A 16,094-nucleotide genomic window follows, 5' to 3' on the forward strand; every position below is an offset into this window, starting at 1 on the left:
GTACAATGTGTATTGGTAACGACTTTTGAGGTGATTTGTGTCAATATGAAAAATATGAATTTCATTGCTGTCACTCTTAGATGGGATTTTTAAAGTGAGCAGTTATCCAAGCAGTAGGAGATATATAAAAATGATAAAACTTAAGAAGTACTTCTTCCAGTGGGATTATCTCAAGAATTTAGTTTTTTAATATTAGCAAAATAAGAAGTATCAAGTTAAATGTTCAGGTATGGGTTGCAGTTACTTAAGGAGAGGGAGAAATTATTGTTTAAGTTGTTCTTTTCTGTGTAATTTAATGAATGTTTCTAGAAAATTATCTCATTCCTTCAGGATGTAGTTTGGTTGAATTTGAACTATTTTTCTGCTTTTAATAAATCTTAAGAAACACAGAAACTTTTCATGATTCATTATTCTTTTATTTAAATTTTATTATGTTAAATTATTTAGGGAAAAAATGTTAGGAAAAAAAAGGGAGGTAACATGAAGGCAACAGAAAAGCCCATCGGGGACCTTGGCCTGCACTGAGCAGTGGGCTCCACAGAAGCTCCTGGAAGTGGGGAGATGAAGCGTTTGCATAGAAGCTGTCTTCAGCATTTCAGTCCTTTTCCTTCCTATTTGAACCCACTCCAGAGCCTGTCTTCGGCATAGAGAAGTTTCTACACTATCAAATGCCTGCAGAACGCATTGGCAAGTTGGTGTCAAACTACAAAAACATCTTTGAAGGAGATAGAATTATCCTGTGTTCTATTTAGATTCTCAGATTCCCATAGTTCCCTTTGGCTCTGAACTTGACACAAACCTAGAGTAACCTGAGAAGGAACCTAACTGAAGAACCACCCAAAGGGCATTAGCCTGTCGTGTGTCAGTGGGACATTTTCTTGATTGCTAATTGATGCAAGAGGACCCAGCCCACTGTGGGCAGTGCCATCCCCTGGGCAGGTGGTCTTGGGCTGTTTAGAAAAGTTAGATAAGTAGCCATGGGGAACAAGCCAGTATGGCATGTTCTTCTATGGTTCTTTCTGCCTCAGTTTCTGCCTCCAGTTTCCTGCCTTGAGCCTCCTGCCTAGCTTCCCTTGGTGATGGACAAACCTCTATCCTCTTCAAGTTATTTTTGGTAAGCAACAGGTTTTATCACAGCAACAGAAACCAAACCAAGACTCAGATGTGCCATTAGGAATATTGTCCTAAGATACTGACAAGACAAAATATGCACTGAGTTGATCTGATTGCTAGTCTAAACTGTCTTCTGAACTTCTTGTAAATGCATGTAGTCACCAATTTTCCATGCTATCATCTAATGTGTAAATCCAGGGCATTCCAAATAGTGTGAGGAATTGAAGGCAAGTGTGCGGGGAGTTTCAGTAGGCCAGTGTTCTATTGTGAGCTTTTCTTGCTCAGTCATTAGTATCATCCAAGTCAACACTATGTGTATTTTACCCTTTCATTTCAGTGAAAGAGCACAGCACATCTCTCTGCAGATATCTACTAATTCAAGATTCTCCAGGAGCTAGAGGGATGATTCAGTGGGTAAGAGCAATTACTGCTCAATCTTGGGAAACAAAATTCAGATCCGAGCAACCATATAAACTGAGGCCTCTCTTCTGGACTTTTCCCACACACAGAGCCATACACACACACACACACACACACACACACACACACACACACACACACACATTAATCTTAAAGAAAATTATTTTTGAAATCGGAGCCTCTCAAGGCCCTCCAAGTTTCTTATTCCACTTCTTCAAGGAGATCACCTCTTTGCTTACCAAGGCTATCTCAGTGCTATTAACTGTCCCAGCAAATGACAATCAATTCTCTACACTGTTTTATTCCAGATTCAATCTGTGTTCTAGTGCTGTGTTCCACAATTAACAATAAGATTTGAAATCCAATTGAATATTAAAACAAAACAAACAAACAAACAAAAGACCCTGTATAAGTTATTCTACAGTCTTTGCCATCTGCATCCATGTTCCAACATCTCCACCATGCCCACTATTAAGGAATGCTTTGTTCACATCTAGTTAATTACATCATGGAATGACTTCATATTGCCTGTCATATAATGTCTGTAATGATGATTTTTGTCAGATTGGCAGCACATATGTCAAAGACAGGTATTTGAAAATATATTCATTAAAGTACTCGTCACTATCTATATTAGTGCTGATGGAAAATGTTATGACTCACATGACTTAATAAAAAGGTTGAGAATGTGGGCAAATGTATCTCTTCAGGTCCTGTCAGGCAATAAGGGCAGATTCATGAGACATTTTGACCATAAATAAACAGAAGAATATTAATAAGATTCTGGGTGAGATAAAAACAGTCAACAAGGTATGTCAGCATAAGCAGGAAGTCCAGAGGACTGCAAGAGGGAATACCCTGGAGAACATGTGCAGGCATAAGATGCCTGGAGCCTAGCAGACAGAGCCCACCCTTGATCCTCCTGCTTGTCTGCTAAGGCCTCCTCCCAGTTACTTCAGTAAGTCAGAGGTCAAGGGAAGGGGTTGACAGTGTCTATGATGATGGTCTAGCCTCTGCTCAGAAGAGAAAGAAGAAAAACATGAATGGGGGAAAAGGAAATAAAGTGGCTAACTTTTTCCCTTTCTACTTACAAAATTCTAAGTCAGATCATTTGAAACACAATGCACTTTCCATTGCAATGCAGTGTGGCTTTGGCTTATGTTAGAGCAATGCTTCCAGCCTTTTCATATCTAGGCAGGAGACACTCAAGTAAAGAACATTTGAGAGGCATGTATAAAACACTGGGCTAAAAATAAAACTCTTTGGAATATAATAGTTTAAATAAAAATCATTTCAATAGGTTATAAAACAATAGGTTCATTAAGACATTATCATGTGTCTATTATCATTTTTCACATTTTCATTTCCGTTATATTCACCCTCCCACTGGTCTCCTTACTACCTATATTAATTACTTTCTGCTGTTGTAATAAAATACCATGACCAATGCAACTTAAAGGAAGAAAGAGTTTATCCTGGCTTATGGTTTCAGAGGGATAGAGTCCATCATAGCAGGAAAGGCAAGGCATGGCACCAGGAGCAGGAAGCTGGCTGACCACATTTTCAACAGCACACAGAAAGCAGAAAGGTGGAACAGGAAGTTGAGCAAGGTTACAAACCCTCAGAGCTCTCCAGACTCTGATAAAATTCTTCTTCCAGCAAGGTTCCACCTCCTAAAGGTTCCATAACCTCTCCAAACAGCACCACCTACTGGGACCAAGTGTTCAAATCAATGAGACAATGGAAGGCCATTCTCACCAAACCCTAACACTGCTCTCCTAAATGACTGCCCATCTACCTTCATGTTATATGTAACATGTATTTATGTATTTCTTTAATCTGGATTCTGTATAGTAGAGAAAACAGGCAATATACACCTTTCTGAGTTTGGCCTATTTAGCTTAACATGATGGTCTCCAGTTCCATCCACTAGCCTCAAATGACATAATCCACATGACAGACATCTTGGCTGATTCCATATCAAACATGGATAAGAAGGTAGAATAAAGGTTTTAAATATTAATTTTATATACAAATCCCAACACTTAAAACTGTATTTTTAAGAGAGAAGTAAGCTTGTTTCAGATATGCATATTATGTGTATCTATGTACATTTGTTTGGTGCATGAATGTTAAGTGTACAGATGCATAGATCCATGTATACACATGTGGAGATCAGAGGAAGAGTTGGGCATCTTCCTCAAACTCTCTTGAGACGGGATTTTTTACTGAATTAAAAGATCACAGTTTTTGCTAGGCTGGTTGGTCAATAAGCTCCTGAGGGTCACCTGTTCCTCCATCCCAATGTTTACTTTGGAGGAGGCATGCGTAGCCACGCCCAGTTGTTTATACAGGTGCGAAGGGGTCAAACTCATGTCCTCCCGCCCACACAGCGAGTGTTCTTATTCACTAGAGCTATCTCCCTGGGCCCTGAGAGGATCAGTCACATTTCCTGATGATGGCTTTTAAAAAGACTTGACAGAGGTGGGCAAGGAATAGCTGTTCCAGAGGGCTAGATCGAGACCAAGGTAAGATAATTAGCTTCTGGACCAACCTACAACATTCGAATCTCTCCACAGTACTTAAATTCTAGTCGGTCGATCTCCGTAGACACATCTTCATTTCAGGAGATTCTATTAACAGTTCTACCAGTTTTGTGCATGCTTTCTGGAATCTATTAACTTAGCAGAACACTAGCCTCCACCAATCCAAAAGCTCAGATAGCATCTTGGGCCTTTAGGAAAGTTTCCCTCCTCGCTGTATCTGCCTCTCTGATGCACCCACCAGCGTATTTCAAACTTGCCTTTATTTATGGCTTCCTTTGGTTTTGTAAAACTGTTGTAAAAAACTTCAGGAAACTGCTTCTGCATTGGAACATGGAATTCGGAGCAACCTAAATCTGTGTTCCTGGGCCATGGTTACTCAAAATGGCTCCAGAATATATATCTCTTACTCCCCTCTACCACCCAAAAAAGGATTCACTTCCTATTTTTGAGAGTCATGATTAACCAGAAATGATAGCACTGCAGTTTTGTTTTTCTAATGGCATTCAGAACTTGTAGAATGTGATTCTACTTAGATCAAAGTTCTTTCTGGTCCCTTTAAAAGCACTGTGAGGTTAAATGTTACTGTCACATGTGAATAAATTGCAAATTCCAAGCAAACGGTTCTTAGCACACACTTCAGTGTTGGTGGTGCTCTAATTGTCATGATGGGGAAGGCATGGAGGCCGAAGCCTGAGGCAGCTGGTTACACTGGTCACTACCAGCAGTCAGGAACTACAGAGCAGACAAGAACATGGCGCAGGCTATAAAACCTCAAGGCCCGCCCAGTGACTTCCTCCAGTAAGGTTGGGCCACCTAAAGGACCCCTAACCTTCTGCCAAAACACCCCCACTGGTGACAAAGTACTCAAACACATGAGTGTGTCGGGGACATTTCGCATCCCAAGCAAGGTAGCACTAACTGACTGAGAGTGACGGAGGGTGAGCACACTGATCAGAAGGATGACTCCTGTCCTCAGCAGGATAAAGCAGAATGGTGTGAGGGTTTCATCACACCTTTAAAGTGGCTCTCATTGAAAAGAAACTATTTATGGAATTTCCCACTTACTATTTTCAGACTGTGGCTGACTTTGGGTTGCTGGAACTGTGCAGAACAAAGCTGTGGGTAAGGCAGGCTGAGTGGGCCCTTCCACTGTGTAAAGTGACAGAAGTAGACACCGGAAAGATTGCTTTCACTGTTTCTCAGCTGTGCGTTTGTGGATGTCTTGCCTATTGCATATCTTAAAACAACCTCCCAAATTATACCCAATAAGGAATAATATCACCTCAAATTTTCAAATCAAAATATGCTGTTGAACAGTATTCTGTGAGCAACCTCCTAAGACCAAGGGCAAACACTACAGGAGCCAGGTGCATCTTTCTTTGATGAACTCTCCTCTGCTACTGCTCAGGACAATGCAGAGGGTTACTGTTCTGTATTGGGAAGAGTAGAACTGGCAGCAGACCGTGACAAGGCCTATGTACTGCAGAAGTACATATTAACAAAACCCAAACCAGCCAAAGTTTATGAGCCACACACTGTAAGACAGGGCTTGTATTAGCTAGGTACATTTAAATAAAATAAAATAAACCCCAGATTGTCAAATGCAATTGGAAATACACAGGGTCCCACACTTCTAAGCAGATTTAGAGTAAGGACTGTGTTCATTCAATTTTTCTTCATGGGAAAGAAACTGTCTCACAAGCATGCCTGGTGTTCACTCAGCTTAGACTCATTGCTCACTTTAGGATATGAAAATTCTTTCTGAATCCTGTAAGCCTAGTGACTTAGCTAGGTACTAAGTACCTCTGACCACTTCTGAACTTATTTTAGATAGTAGAGAATGTTATAGCGAGAGAGGCTTAAGGATGGATTCCTAGGCTAATCAGTAAATTAAGACAGGGGTTCATTAGTGTGATCAGTTAACATTTTCTGGCCCTGCCTGTGGAGCTGAGCTAGCATCCACACCCCACAGCACAATGGCAGTAATGGGAAATTTGCATTAGTTACTTTCAGTTGCTATGATAAAACATCATGACCACGGCAACTTATAGAAGGGTTTATTGAAGCTTACGGTTCCAGCGTTCCAGAGGGGCAAGAGTCCACCATGGAGAGGAGGCATGGCAGCAGGAGGCAAGCATGGCAGCGAAGCAGGAAGCTGAGAGAGGCATGCTCCCCTGCGAACATGAAGCAGAAAGAGAGGAAACTGGAAGCAGGTGAGGCTTTAAGCTCTCAAAGCCACCCTAAGGACACACTTCCTCCAGCAAAGCCTCACCTCTTACACCTTCTCAAACGGTGCTAACAACCAGGGACCAAGTGCTCACATACCACAGCCTGTGAGGGACATCTCTGACTGAAAACACCACAGAGTACAATACTGAAAGTGAGCAACAAAAATCCACATGGTATGTTACATATATGATTTCCATTCTCTCCAGAGCCCTCTGAGGTATGTGCTTTGTGAAAATGTCTATTCCTTAGTTGTTTATGTTGCCCAACTCCTGTGGTTTGAATGAAATGCTATTTTAATAAAAATTTCCTAATACTGGACTTCCATTTTCTGTTATAATTTACTCATACCAGCAGGTGGAAGATTGTTTCTGGCATTCCCAGCACACAACATACACATCTTACACTTACATTTTAACTTCTGTGATTTCTCTACTTGATTTTACATTATTCCCTGATAGTGCAAACATTTTTGTGGGATAAATAAAGGCCAGTCTATAATACCTTTCAGAATTTTATCCATTTCCAACTGTTTTTTTAAAACACCATACTTGTAATTTTAAAAATACACAAAATCTGATTTGCATTATGCTTAAGTGGGTTTGGGGTCCTCATAATTTCTGCCTCAAGTGCATAGGTTTCTTGAAATTAAGGTATTTATCACCTTTCAACCTCTAGTTGAAGTTGTCTGAATTTAATGGAACACTGGTTCCAAAATCCAAATAGTGCTTTCTTATAATGGGAAATCGTCATAGGCATGCATATCTGCTTAATAAAAATGGCTACTGTGAAATAAATAATTACTCACTGTGATGCTGAGATTTAATACAGAATTGGGTTTGAGAAGGTGAGCAGAAAGGCTTGGAAATTTCCCTGCACTGTCCCAACCACCTGGAACTGATGCTGGTTTGGACTTCTCATCTTGGATTAGATCTGGTTTTCACTCTAGCATTTTAGGACATATTAATGGTTCTGATGGTCTTGGGGCTTTTACAGAGCTGTGTCTTTTGGGCATTCAGTTGAAAAGAGGGTTTAACGAGGCTTTCCCTAACACCCAGGATCTAGTGACTCTTCTTTTTATCTACCACATAAGAGGTTATTAGTTAAATGTCTCTCTTAAATGGAATGTTAGCGTTTCCTGTGGAACAGGATAGCATTTAACCACACTTAACTTTACTGTTCTAGTTCTATACTCCACACACTATTACACAACGTGACTTAAGCATTCAGTAAGTGAATGAACCAGTAACATCTGCACACCTGCTAAAAGGTGGGCTGCTCCATTGGGTGTAACTTCTACCAGCCAAGCCAGGAATTTAAGACCCATCATACAGTTAGATTAAAATAAAATTGCAAGGCCAAACAACACAGTCTGGGCTAATGGATAAACGAAACTTGCTTAACTATATGCTTTGATAATAACGTCCAGAATTTAGCACAGACTCTGGCAGAAATAAGCAGATTAACTTGAGCATAAACTTTTCATCATGTGCTTGGCCCAAAGGCCTCAAGGGCAGTAATGCCATTTACGAGGTTAGTTGAGGCAGATGAATTGCAAGTTGAAAGGCTGCCTGCTCAATTGAGTGGGAGAATAATTACTCAGAATAAATAAATAAGAAAAAAAGAAGGCCGGGGATGCAGCTATGTGGTAGCATGCGTGCCCAGCCTGTAAGGGCCCTGGTTCCACAATACCTGGAAAATGGGCTGTTTGAGAGCTTTGAGCTCGCACGCAGAACACATTCGCACTGCGATGAACGTCACCTCCCTGTCGGGGAAGCGCTCAAAATGTCCACCAAGGCCATTTTCATAACAAAATGGGCACGTAAAAGCCGGGCGCGCAAAAGCCCACAAATGCTTTCCCTGCTAGCTAGAAGCTCGCAACTTCCAGTTTGTTTCTAGCGCCAAGGGACCCGGAAACCCTGTTGCGAGACTGACACGGGCGTCGTCCAATGGCAGGGCACGCTAAGGCGGGCCCTCGCGCGCACGCCCAATCGGTGAGCTCCTTGGAGCGGCGGGGCGGAAGCTGCCACCATGGAGCCGCTAGTGCAACAGATGGAGTGCTTCTCCGAGGTGCTGGCCGTGTCGTGTGGGGCGGTGGTGCGCTCCTGGGATGCGACGACCGTGCGTAGGGCGCTGCAGTGGGCGCGCTACCTGCTCCACGTGTACCGACGCTTCGCGGACCGCGGACGCGCGCGGGAGGCGCTAGAGAGGCGGCTCCGGTCGCGGGGCGGGCCGCCCGGGCTGCGCAGCTTCGCGGCGCTGGAGTTTGGGGACGCGCGCCTTGCCCTACGCCTGCTGAGGAACCGCGCGCTCGCGCCCGCCGCCGCCCACGCGCTGCCGAGCCTGCTGTTCCCCGGCCCCGCCGCCGACAGAGAGGACGACGCGCCCCAGTCGCGCTTGGCGCTCCTGGCGCGCCGCGGAAGCGCGCTGCACCTGCTGCTCCGCCTCGGCGGGGACGCGCCCAGGGCCGCGCTGCTGCGCACGCACGCGGAGCTGCTGTGCACGCTCCTGCACGAACTGGGCGGTGCTGACCCCACGGCCCGGCGGAAGCTCCTCGATGCGCTGTGGGCGCGTGGGCCTCGGGAGCACGTGCTAAGCGTGGCGGGCGAAGCGCTGCTGCGCGACGCAGACCTGCAGCCTGCGCACGCCGCAGACTCTGCGGGTGCGGATGAGACACAGGAACTGCTGCAGTGGCTTCTAGAAAGCCCCGAGGTCTTGATCGCTTTCTGCCGCCAGCTGCCCGCCATGCGCCTGGCCTCCTTGGCGGGCCGCCACCCAGCGCTGTCTCGCGCCTACCTGGGCCTGCTCACAACCTGGGCCACGCAGCTGCACTATGACCTGCCCAAGGGCTCCTGGGTCCCCACGCAGCCTGAGGACATGCCCTGGGACGAGTTGTGCCTCCGGCTGCAGAGCCTGTGCCAGGCCCCACCACCCCTGCAGGAAGACGTACTGGAGACTCTGCGCTCCAGCAAGGCGCTGGATGGAGATTTCGAGGTTCCCGGGATGAGCATCTGGACGGACCTACTGCGGGCCCTGCCTGGTGGTGCTTGATACTGAGTGTGGGAACATGTGGGAAGAGGTTCTTAAGTCCCAGGCCGAGCATCTGGACACACCTACCTCAGGGAGGCATAGAGGGCACAACATACTTCTTACCCTAGCCTCTACTCTATGCCCAGTGTCCTGCTGCTGCTTAACGATACACTTTACAAAATGTCAGCATTCTCACCAATGCCCTGTACTACATGGTCCCAAAACCTAATTATTTAGATGCCAACTTTAAGTGGTTCGTAATACAAATACAAATATTTTTTTAAAGTGATGTATGATGCCTTGAGTTTTCTAGATACTGGAAATAGTGTTATTTCCATTCTGGTGGTGGATCCAAGATCTTGCCCTTGTTAGGCAAGTGCTCTACCACTGAGCTACCCTTGGAAGAATTCTTCAAGCCATGGAATTTTCAGCTTGTTTTGTATAAGGCTAATTTGTAAGAATAGTAAAAATAGATACACTTTTTAAAAGAAAAGGCAGCTTTAAATTTTCCACGGCCACGTTTTTGTCTGATTGATTTACTTGTTTCCTGACATTCTCTTCACTTTACTAGTGAAAAGTTTTGTTTAACCAGAAACACGTGGTAGCATCAAATGTTAGTTTCAAGGCTGACTGGGCTATAGTTAGATGTGCCTTCCTTAACCTGTTTACCGACCTTCACGTGCATTAAAGCTGTGTTGTTCAGAAAGTTTTGTCCCTCTTGTACAAGTCACTGCTCTCAAGGTCAGAATGACAGGATATTGGCTTAAAGCATTTCTTGAGTACACACCGAAGTGTTTAGAGCACAGTAAATGTAAATATATCCTTTTGGGTATTTGGATTGGTTAATAAAGGAATCAGACTAGTGAGTTTGGGAATCGAGGCTGTTGGTTTTAATGCGGCAGCACAATGTTATTCATTAAGTGGCGCTGTTACCGGGGGAGAAAAGCAACAAGGTTCGACAAAACCCACTCTAAGAGTTTTATTAGGAGAAGGGAGAGACAGAAGAGAACGGGACCAGGCCTGTGGAAGACATGCATAGAGTGGGGGGGAGGAATCTGTGATCTGCTTCTTATGGATTCCTCTGCACATGCGCATATGGGCTTACCGAGTTGTAAGATGTGCATAGATTGCGTAATCGTGCTGTGCCAAATTACACGATCACGATCACGCAACGCACGGATTATGCAGGACATAAGGCCCCTTACTTGGCTACTAAACTGCGCATGTGCGGTCATGTAGCTGGGGGAGTGGCCAGGAATTCCAACAGAGGCCACTTAAGCCATTTATCAGGTTAATAGCACCAACGTGGTGCCATCACTAAGGTGTTTAAATATTTGACTCAGGTTTTCCTCGTGTTTGCTGGATGGAGACTATTTGGAGTGTTTTGTGACTAAAAACCCAACTTCATTTGTCTGCTTGAATGTTCTAAACTTAAAAATAAGTATTTTTTTTTTTAGTAAATAACTTTCCAGGGGTCAACATAACTCTCCATGTCCAAGATAACTGAGAGTAAGAGTTTTTGGTAAATAGGCATAACACAAAATTCTTAATTCTAGAAATGGAAATAGAGCAAAAGGACATATAATGTAGATTTTTAATTCTGCGTTAGAACCTGAGTATACATTATGACCTAAGTACTTTCTAAGATATAACGCAATATCAGATTTTTATTTCCCTGTGCTCAGATTCCTTTTTCTAACACTGATCTCTGTAAACCTTCTTTTACATCTGTATTCTGACAGGATTCCTTTGTGCACTTACACAGGAGCGACAGCCATGTTTTCAGCGTTTTTAGACATTTTCTTACTCATTTCTATTCCAATCACTCATCAAGGTATACATTTTCCTTTTTCTCCTGGATCCCTGGCAGCATTTATTATTATTTTTTTTAATGAAGTTAGTCAGTATCTGAATTCTATTTCGATGTTTTAGGGTCTCTGTAGCCCAGTTAGCCTGGAACTCACTGTCTGCGTATGCTAGGCTCAGGCTCCTGCAGGATTCTCCTGCCTCAGCCTCTAAATGCTGAGATTGTAGGTGTGAACCAGCACATATAGCTAAATCTGTGTGTCTGTTTCCATGGCTTTGAAATTTTAATTCTGTTGCCTCTCACTCGTAGCATATTTTCTGCTGCTTTACTTTTGTTACAGATGAAAACTTAGTTTCATATCGTAAAGTGCATCTTGATTCACTTACACTTTTATCAGTTCCATTTCAGATGATTGTGTGAGTTCCAAGATTGTGTTTCCATTCATTTACTTACTGGTTTTTGTTTATTTGTCTTGATTTTAGGATTCTTTTGGGAAACACCTCATGGTGATAAACATTTTAATGTGTATCTACAAATGCTTGCCTGGCTCATGTTTGAAGGTGGTTTTGCCGTGCATGTGATTTTCAGTTAACAATCAGTACGTCAGTTCACTCGTCTCTCTTTCCTTATTGGCAGAGAAGGGAGTCCTCAGGCTGCAGTTCCTTTGTTAGTGGAGTTTTTTCTATTTTAAAGTGATCCTTGGTTCAATATCTGCATCCCCGCCACTTTCTCTCTGTTCCTAATGTCCCTAATCTTGCCTGTGACTGGTTGGGCCTATACTAGAAGGTTTATACTATCCATACCCTAAGCTGTTTCCTGGCTGTCTCCATGTCAGTTTGTGCTGCTGTGGAAACTGCTGGTCTCCTATGACCCATTTCTCCCTACTGATATTCTGCCCCAGTTTTTACCTGCAAATGACTACCCAGCCTTGGGGGCAAATTTTCCCAACTCCATTGCAGTTACACTGGTTTGGGGCACCGTGTGAGTAAGCAGAACTAGAACCTACATCACATTTTCCCTTTTAATGGGCTGACATCAGTGTGCTGCAGTGAGTTACCTGGGACCAGGGCTGGAGAGGTTGAAGGGATCACCTGCCTAGCTACTATGAGGGAAGAAATATGTTTCTCTTTCTATATGCCTCTCTTTTTATTCAAATGATTGTTTTGGGATGTGGGTACCTATCTATGTTATATCAGCAATGCCTATGTTACTAAATAGTATTGGCAAGGCCTTGGCAATTCAAAGCCTTGATATTTACATTTAAATATCCCTTGTCCAAAATTTCATTTGGCTTCCTTCCTCTAAAATTGCCTGGCATGTACTCTTATATATGTGACATATCTCACATACTTTTTTATGATTCCAGGATTAGTTTCTAGCATTGTTTTTTATTTGAGATTTACTTTATCTTTAAATGTGTGTATATGTGTGTCTGCATGTGGATATTTGCATGTTAGTTTAGATACCCTTAGAGGTCAGAAAGGAGCATCATATCACCTAGAGCTGGATGTACAGGTAGTTGTGAACAGTCCAGTGTGGGTCCTCTGCAAGAGCAGCAGATGCTCTTAACCACTGAGCCATTAGCCACTCATCATTTTTTATAGTTTGCATTGCATTTCAGAGCCTGAAGTCCCTTAAGAGGAGATCAAACCTTGCTGTGTTGATGGGACTTTTTGTTTGTGTGTTTTGTAGTGTTTTTGTTTTGACTTTGTTTTGTTTTGGATTTTTTTGAACTGATATTCTTGGGTTGTGCATCTTGGTTGTCTCCTTGATTGGATCTGTAATCAGCTAAGAGATTGGCCTCTGGAGAGGTCTGAAAGGTATTCCCTGGGAAGATTAACTCAAGGAGAAGACCCCCATATACACCCAGTATCCTTCCAACTGCCCAGGTATGTGGAGATCAGAAGAGAAGAGAAAGCAATTGCTTTTTGCTGGCTGCCTTGACCCTTGCTTGTGAGTACATACACTCTGTATGTGTCTCTCTGGACAACATACTCAGTGAAAACAAGACCACTTCTGACTTGTTTCTCCTTGAGCAGCCAGAACCACGCCCCCCCCCCCCCCCCCCCCCCCCCCCCCCAGGCTGCAGCGGACACTCACAAGTAGCTAATCACTATGCTTGCCTGAATGGAAATAGGGCAAAGATTTGGTGACAGCATTATCACCAGGGTCATCTGTCTAAGAAGTGTAAACCATTTTAGAAGTGATTCAGGTAGAATGAATCTGAACAAGAATCAATTCCAATACATAGTGACTTTCTCAGATTTCAACCCAGCAGCCTTAAACGCTTCCCAGAGTTATTTTACTGCTTCAGAGTTGAATCTATGTTCATCCATGCCATGATTATGTCTGAGGGTAGCCTGGGCTACATAGTGCGTTCAGGCCAGTCAGGGATGAGTCCCAGGCCAGTCTGAGCTGCTTATGAAATTCAGGCTAGCCTGGGCCATAGTATAAGATCCATGACCTCCCCTCAAAAAGGCTTTTTTTTTTTTCTCACTCTCATGCTTTTGCTTCATGCTGTGTGCTGAAGTTCAAAAGTAGAAACAGGTTATAAACAGAGTGATCCCTCTCCAAACATTGTGCATATAAGATAGTCATTATTGACACAGTTAATTGATGTAAACACTCTAAGAAGCAACCATTGATTTTTCTGCAGATTTAATTGGAAATGATCAATTACTCTATCCAAAGTGTGGCACCACCTCATTTATCAGATGCTCATTGCCCTAGTGGGCTAAGGGTGCCCTTTTGACTTCGTCATGTCCGGCCCTAAGGGAAGGAGCTTAAATCATTACAGTGATGGCTGGCTCCAGCTGGCTCCGGGAGCTTCATTGCTCTTCATACTGCCGTTAGGTTTCGAGTTAAAAGGGGCTTACCGTGTCTGAAGTCCCACTGTGGTTGTGTCACTGCCTTTTCACACAGTGAGTGATCTGAGCCCCACCCTGAGACAAGTTCCACATGCTGTGACTTTCACGTCCAAAGGACACTCCAAAAGGCAGTCCAAATATCCACAAACGACTTCTCAGAAATGGGAGCTGATTTCGTAAGTTCCTGAGGAATCCTGGCTTTTCTCTACCCACTGAGAATGCTCCTATAGTGTAGGTTGAGTTCATTTCTGGATATATGGAACTTTGGAGTTTAGGGAATTGGGGTGTCCTTTGGATCTGACTAATCGCAGGGTTATAGCATGAAAACCGAGTTTACATTTTATGTTTACTTATGATACGAAGACTCTGTTGAACTCTGAATATCATCTGTGGTAACCTGTAGATCCTAGGGTTTTAATTTGAATTGGCTTCTACACAATATTAAAAGACAACTTGTTCCAAAGGCAAATTCTTGTCTGTGTTTATCACAATACCCTTTATGACCCTTCACTTCTACATTCAAGTGGCAATATTTTATTCATCTGGTAAGCACTCTGTCACTCTGTTGTTGAGATTTAATGTGCTAAAAATTATTATTAATTATTAAAAATCAAGTTTCCATAATAAACTATTTTTGTGTTTTAAAGTGATCTTGCTGGGTTGCCCAGGCTGACCTTGATCTCAGGGTTTCTTGGCTCTGTCTCCACAGCAGTGGAGATTACAGATGTGTGCTGCCATGCCTTGCTTATGATTTATCTATATTTATATTATGAGATAATTGTCTCATATTTTTAAAGACTATAGAGAAAGTAGAATGTAAAGAACAGGTTGTCTCATATTTTTAAAGACTATAGAGAAAGTAGAATGTAAAGAACAGGTTTATTTTAGGTAAATACTAGGTTTGTTCATTCCTGAGCCTGCTCAAAGCTCTCTCAGACTTGGACGGCTGCTGAAATATTCATTGTTGTACTGAGCTTTTGACATAATATCAATAACTTTGGTAAGATATTCCATGCGAGGCTATGCATATACTTAGAATATTGACACAGTGCCCTCAGGGATATCAGCTTGTGTGCTGTTAGCTTTCAGTGGATGTAGATGTAACCATGGGAGAAAATGGCCAGATTTCTTTGTAAGTCCCAGACACATTCAGTACCCTAAAAATCTCTGATGTTAGTTTTTAAATTGGCCTCACCAATGTCCCCAGTCAGACTCTGTAGGACACTGAACAAAAACCAAGACAAGTGGGGGAAAGAGGTTTGTTTGTAGGGAGCAGGGGGGGCTGGAGGGATGGAAGGGGAGTCGGGAGGAGGGTATAGAATCCACAGTGCACATGTATGAAGTTGTAAAAGAACAAAGTCTACCCAAACATGGTAACTGAATTTGTATCTACAACTGAGCTTTAGACAGTCTTTAATATATTAACAATTAAAAATTTTTAAAGTAAAATCATGCATATTAGTTGTTTTATCATCTCTTCTGAAAGTAAAGAGATCTCCTAGTTTGGAATACTTCATAAATAATTTGGAATACTATTGTAAAAAACAAAATGCAAAATAATTTGAACAGTAGTTTAGACAAATACTCGGCATTTTGCCTGCGCAGAAGCAACAGTGAGTGGGATAAAGGTGCAGGCAAATGTGTATTCATTTCTTTCTGGTCTGTTCCCCAATCAATGCAAAAGCATGGGTCTCTGACAGGGCCAGTTGGAATTATTGTTGAAACAACACAATAAATGACAAGTGACTAATAAGCAATTTACAGCAGACATGGCATAGTCCACTGGTCAGCAGATGAAGGGTGCATATGGGGTTGCTATAGTAACCAAAACTCATCTAGCCCAGACACCATGTTCTAATTATAGCCAGGAAGCCCTGAACCCCGTGCGGTTTAAATTGGCCCCTGTAGATTTAAAATGATTTCATTGTTGTTACAGACGTTAGCTAAGGAAGAATATTTGAAAAATTTATATTATAGCTGGATTTACTGGCTCATTCTACAAAGGGATTATTACCATGGTTGTCACGACATTATAATTCAAAAACGTTTTTTTTTGAGAATCTGTTTTGATGTTACAGGAACTAA

At 42.8% G+C, this 16,094-nt stretch overlaps 2 protein-coding genes across 3 annotated transcripts in view; one reads left to right on the top strand and one right to left on the bottom strand.

The window, feature by feature from the left end:
* Positions 1-8,111, bottom strand: part of Gas2 (growth arrest specific 2) — a 144,593-nt gene extending 136,482 nt beyond the window's left edge. For both annotated transcript variants that reach the window (XM_052760560.1, XM_052760569.1), the window contains exons 1-2: positions 7,998-8,111; positions 6,151-6,253 (exon numbers count right to left, since the gene is read on the bottom strand). The gene's annotated coding sequence lies outside the window, so the exon portion shown is untranslated. The remainder of the gene's footprint in view (positions 1-6,150; positions 6,254-7,997) is intronic.
* Positions 8,112-8,335: 224 nt separating this feature from the next.
* Fancf (FA complementation group F) lies at positions 8,336-10,210 on the top strand. Its single transcript, XM_052760559.1, has one exon. It carries the CDS (start codon positions 8,337-8,339, stop codon positions 9,354-9,356), a length of 1,020 nt encoding a protein of 339 aa, XP_052616519.1. The 5' UTR covers position 8,336; the 3' UTR covers positions 9,357-10,210.
* The last annotated feature ends 5,884 nt before the right edge of the window (positions 10,211-16,094 follow it).

The sequence above is a fragment of the Peromyscus californicus genome, unplaced genomic scaffold, assembly GCF_007827085.1.
Source record: "Peromyscus californicus insignis strain IS unplaced genomic scaffold, ASM782708v3 Scaffold_4__1_contigs__length_199733344, whole genome shotgun sequence".
Classification (NCBI taxonomy): Eukaryota; Metazoa; Chordata; class Mammalia; order Rodentia; family Cricetidae; genus Peromyscus; species Peromyscus californicus.

What these genes read in the sequence shown, in the direction of transcription:
- Fancf (XM_052760559.1), top strand. Translation starts at nt 8,337, where the DNA reads ATGGAGCCGCTAGTGCAACAGATGGAGTGCTTCTCCGAGGTGCTGGCC.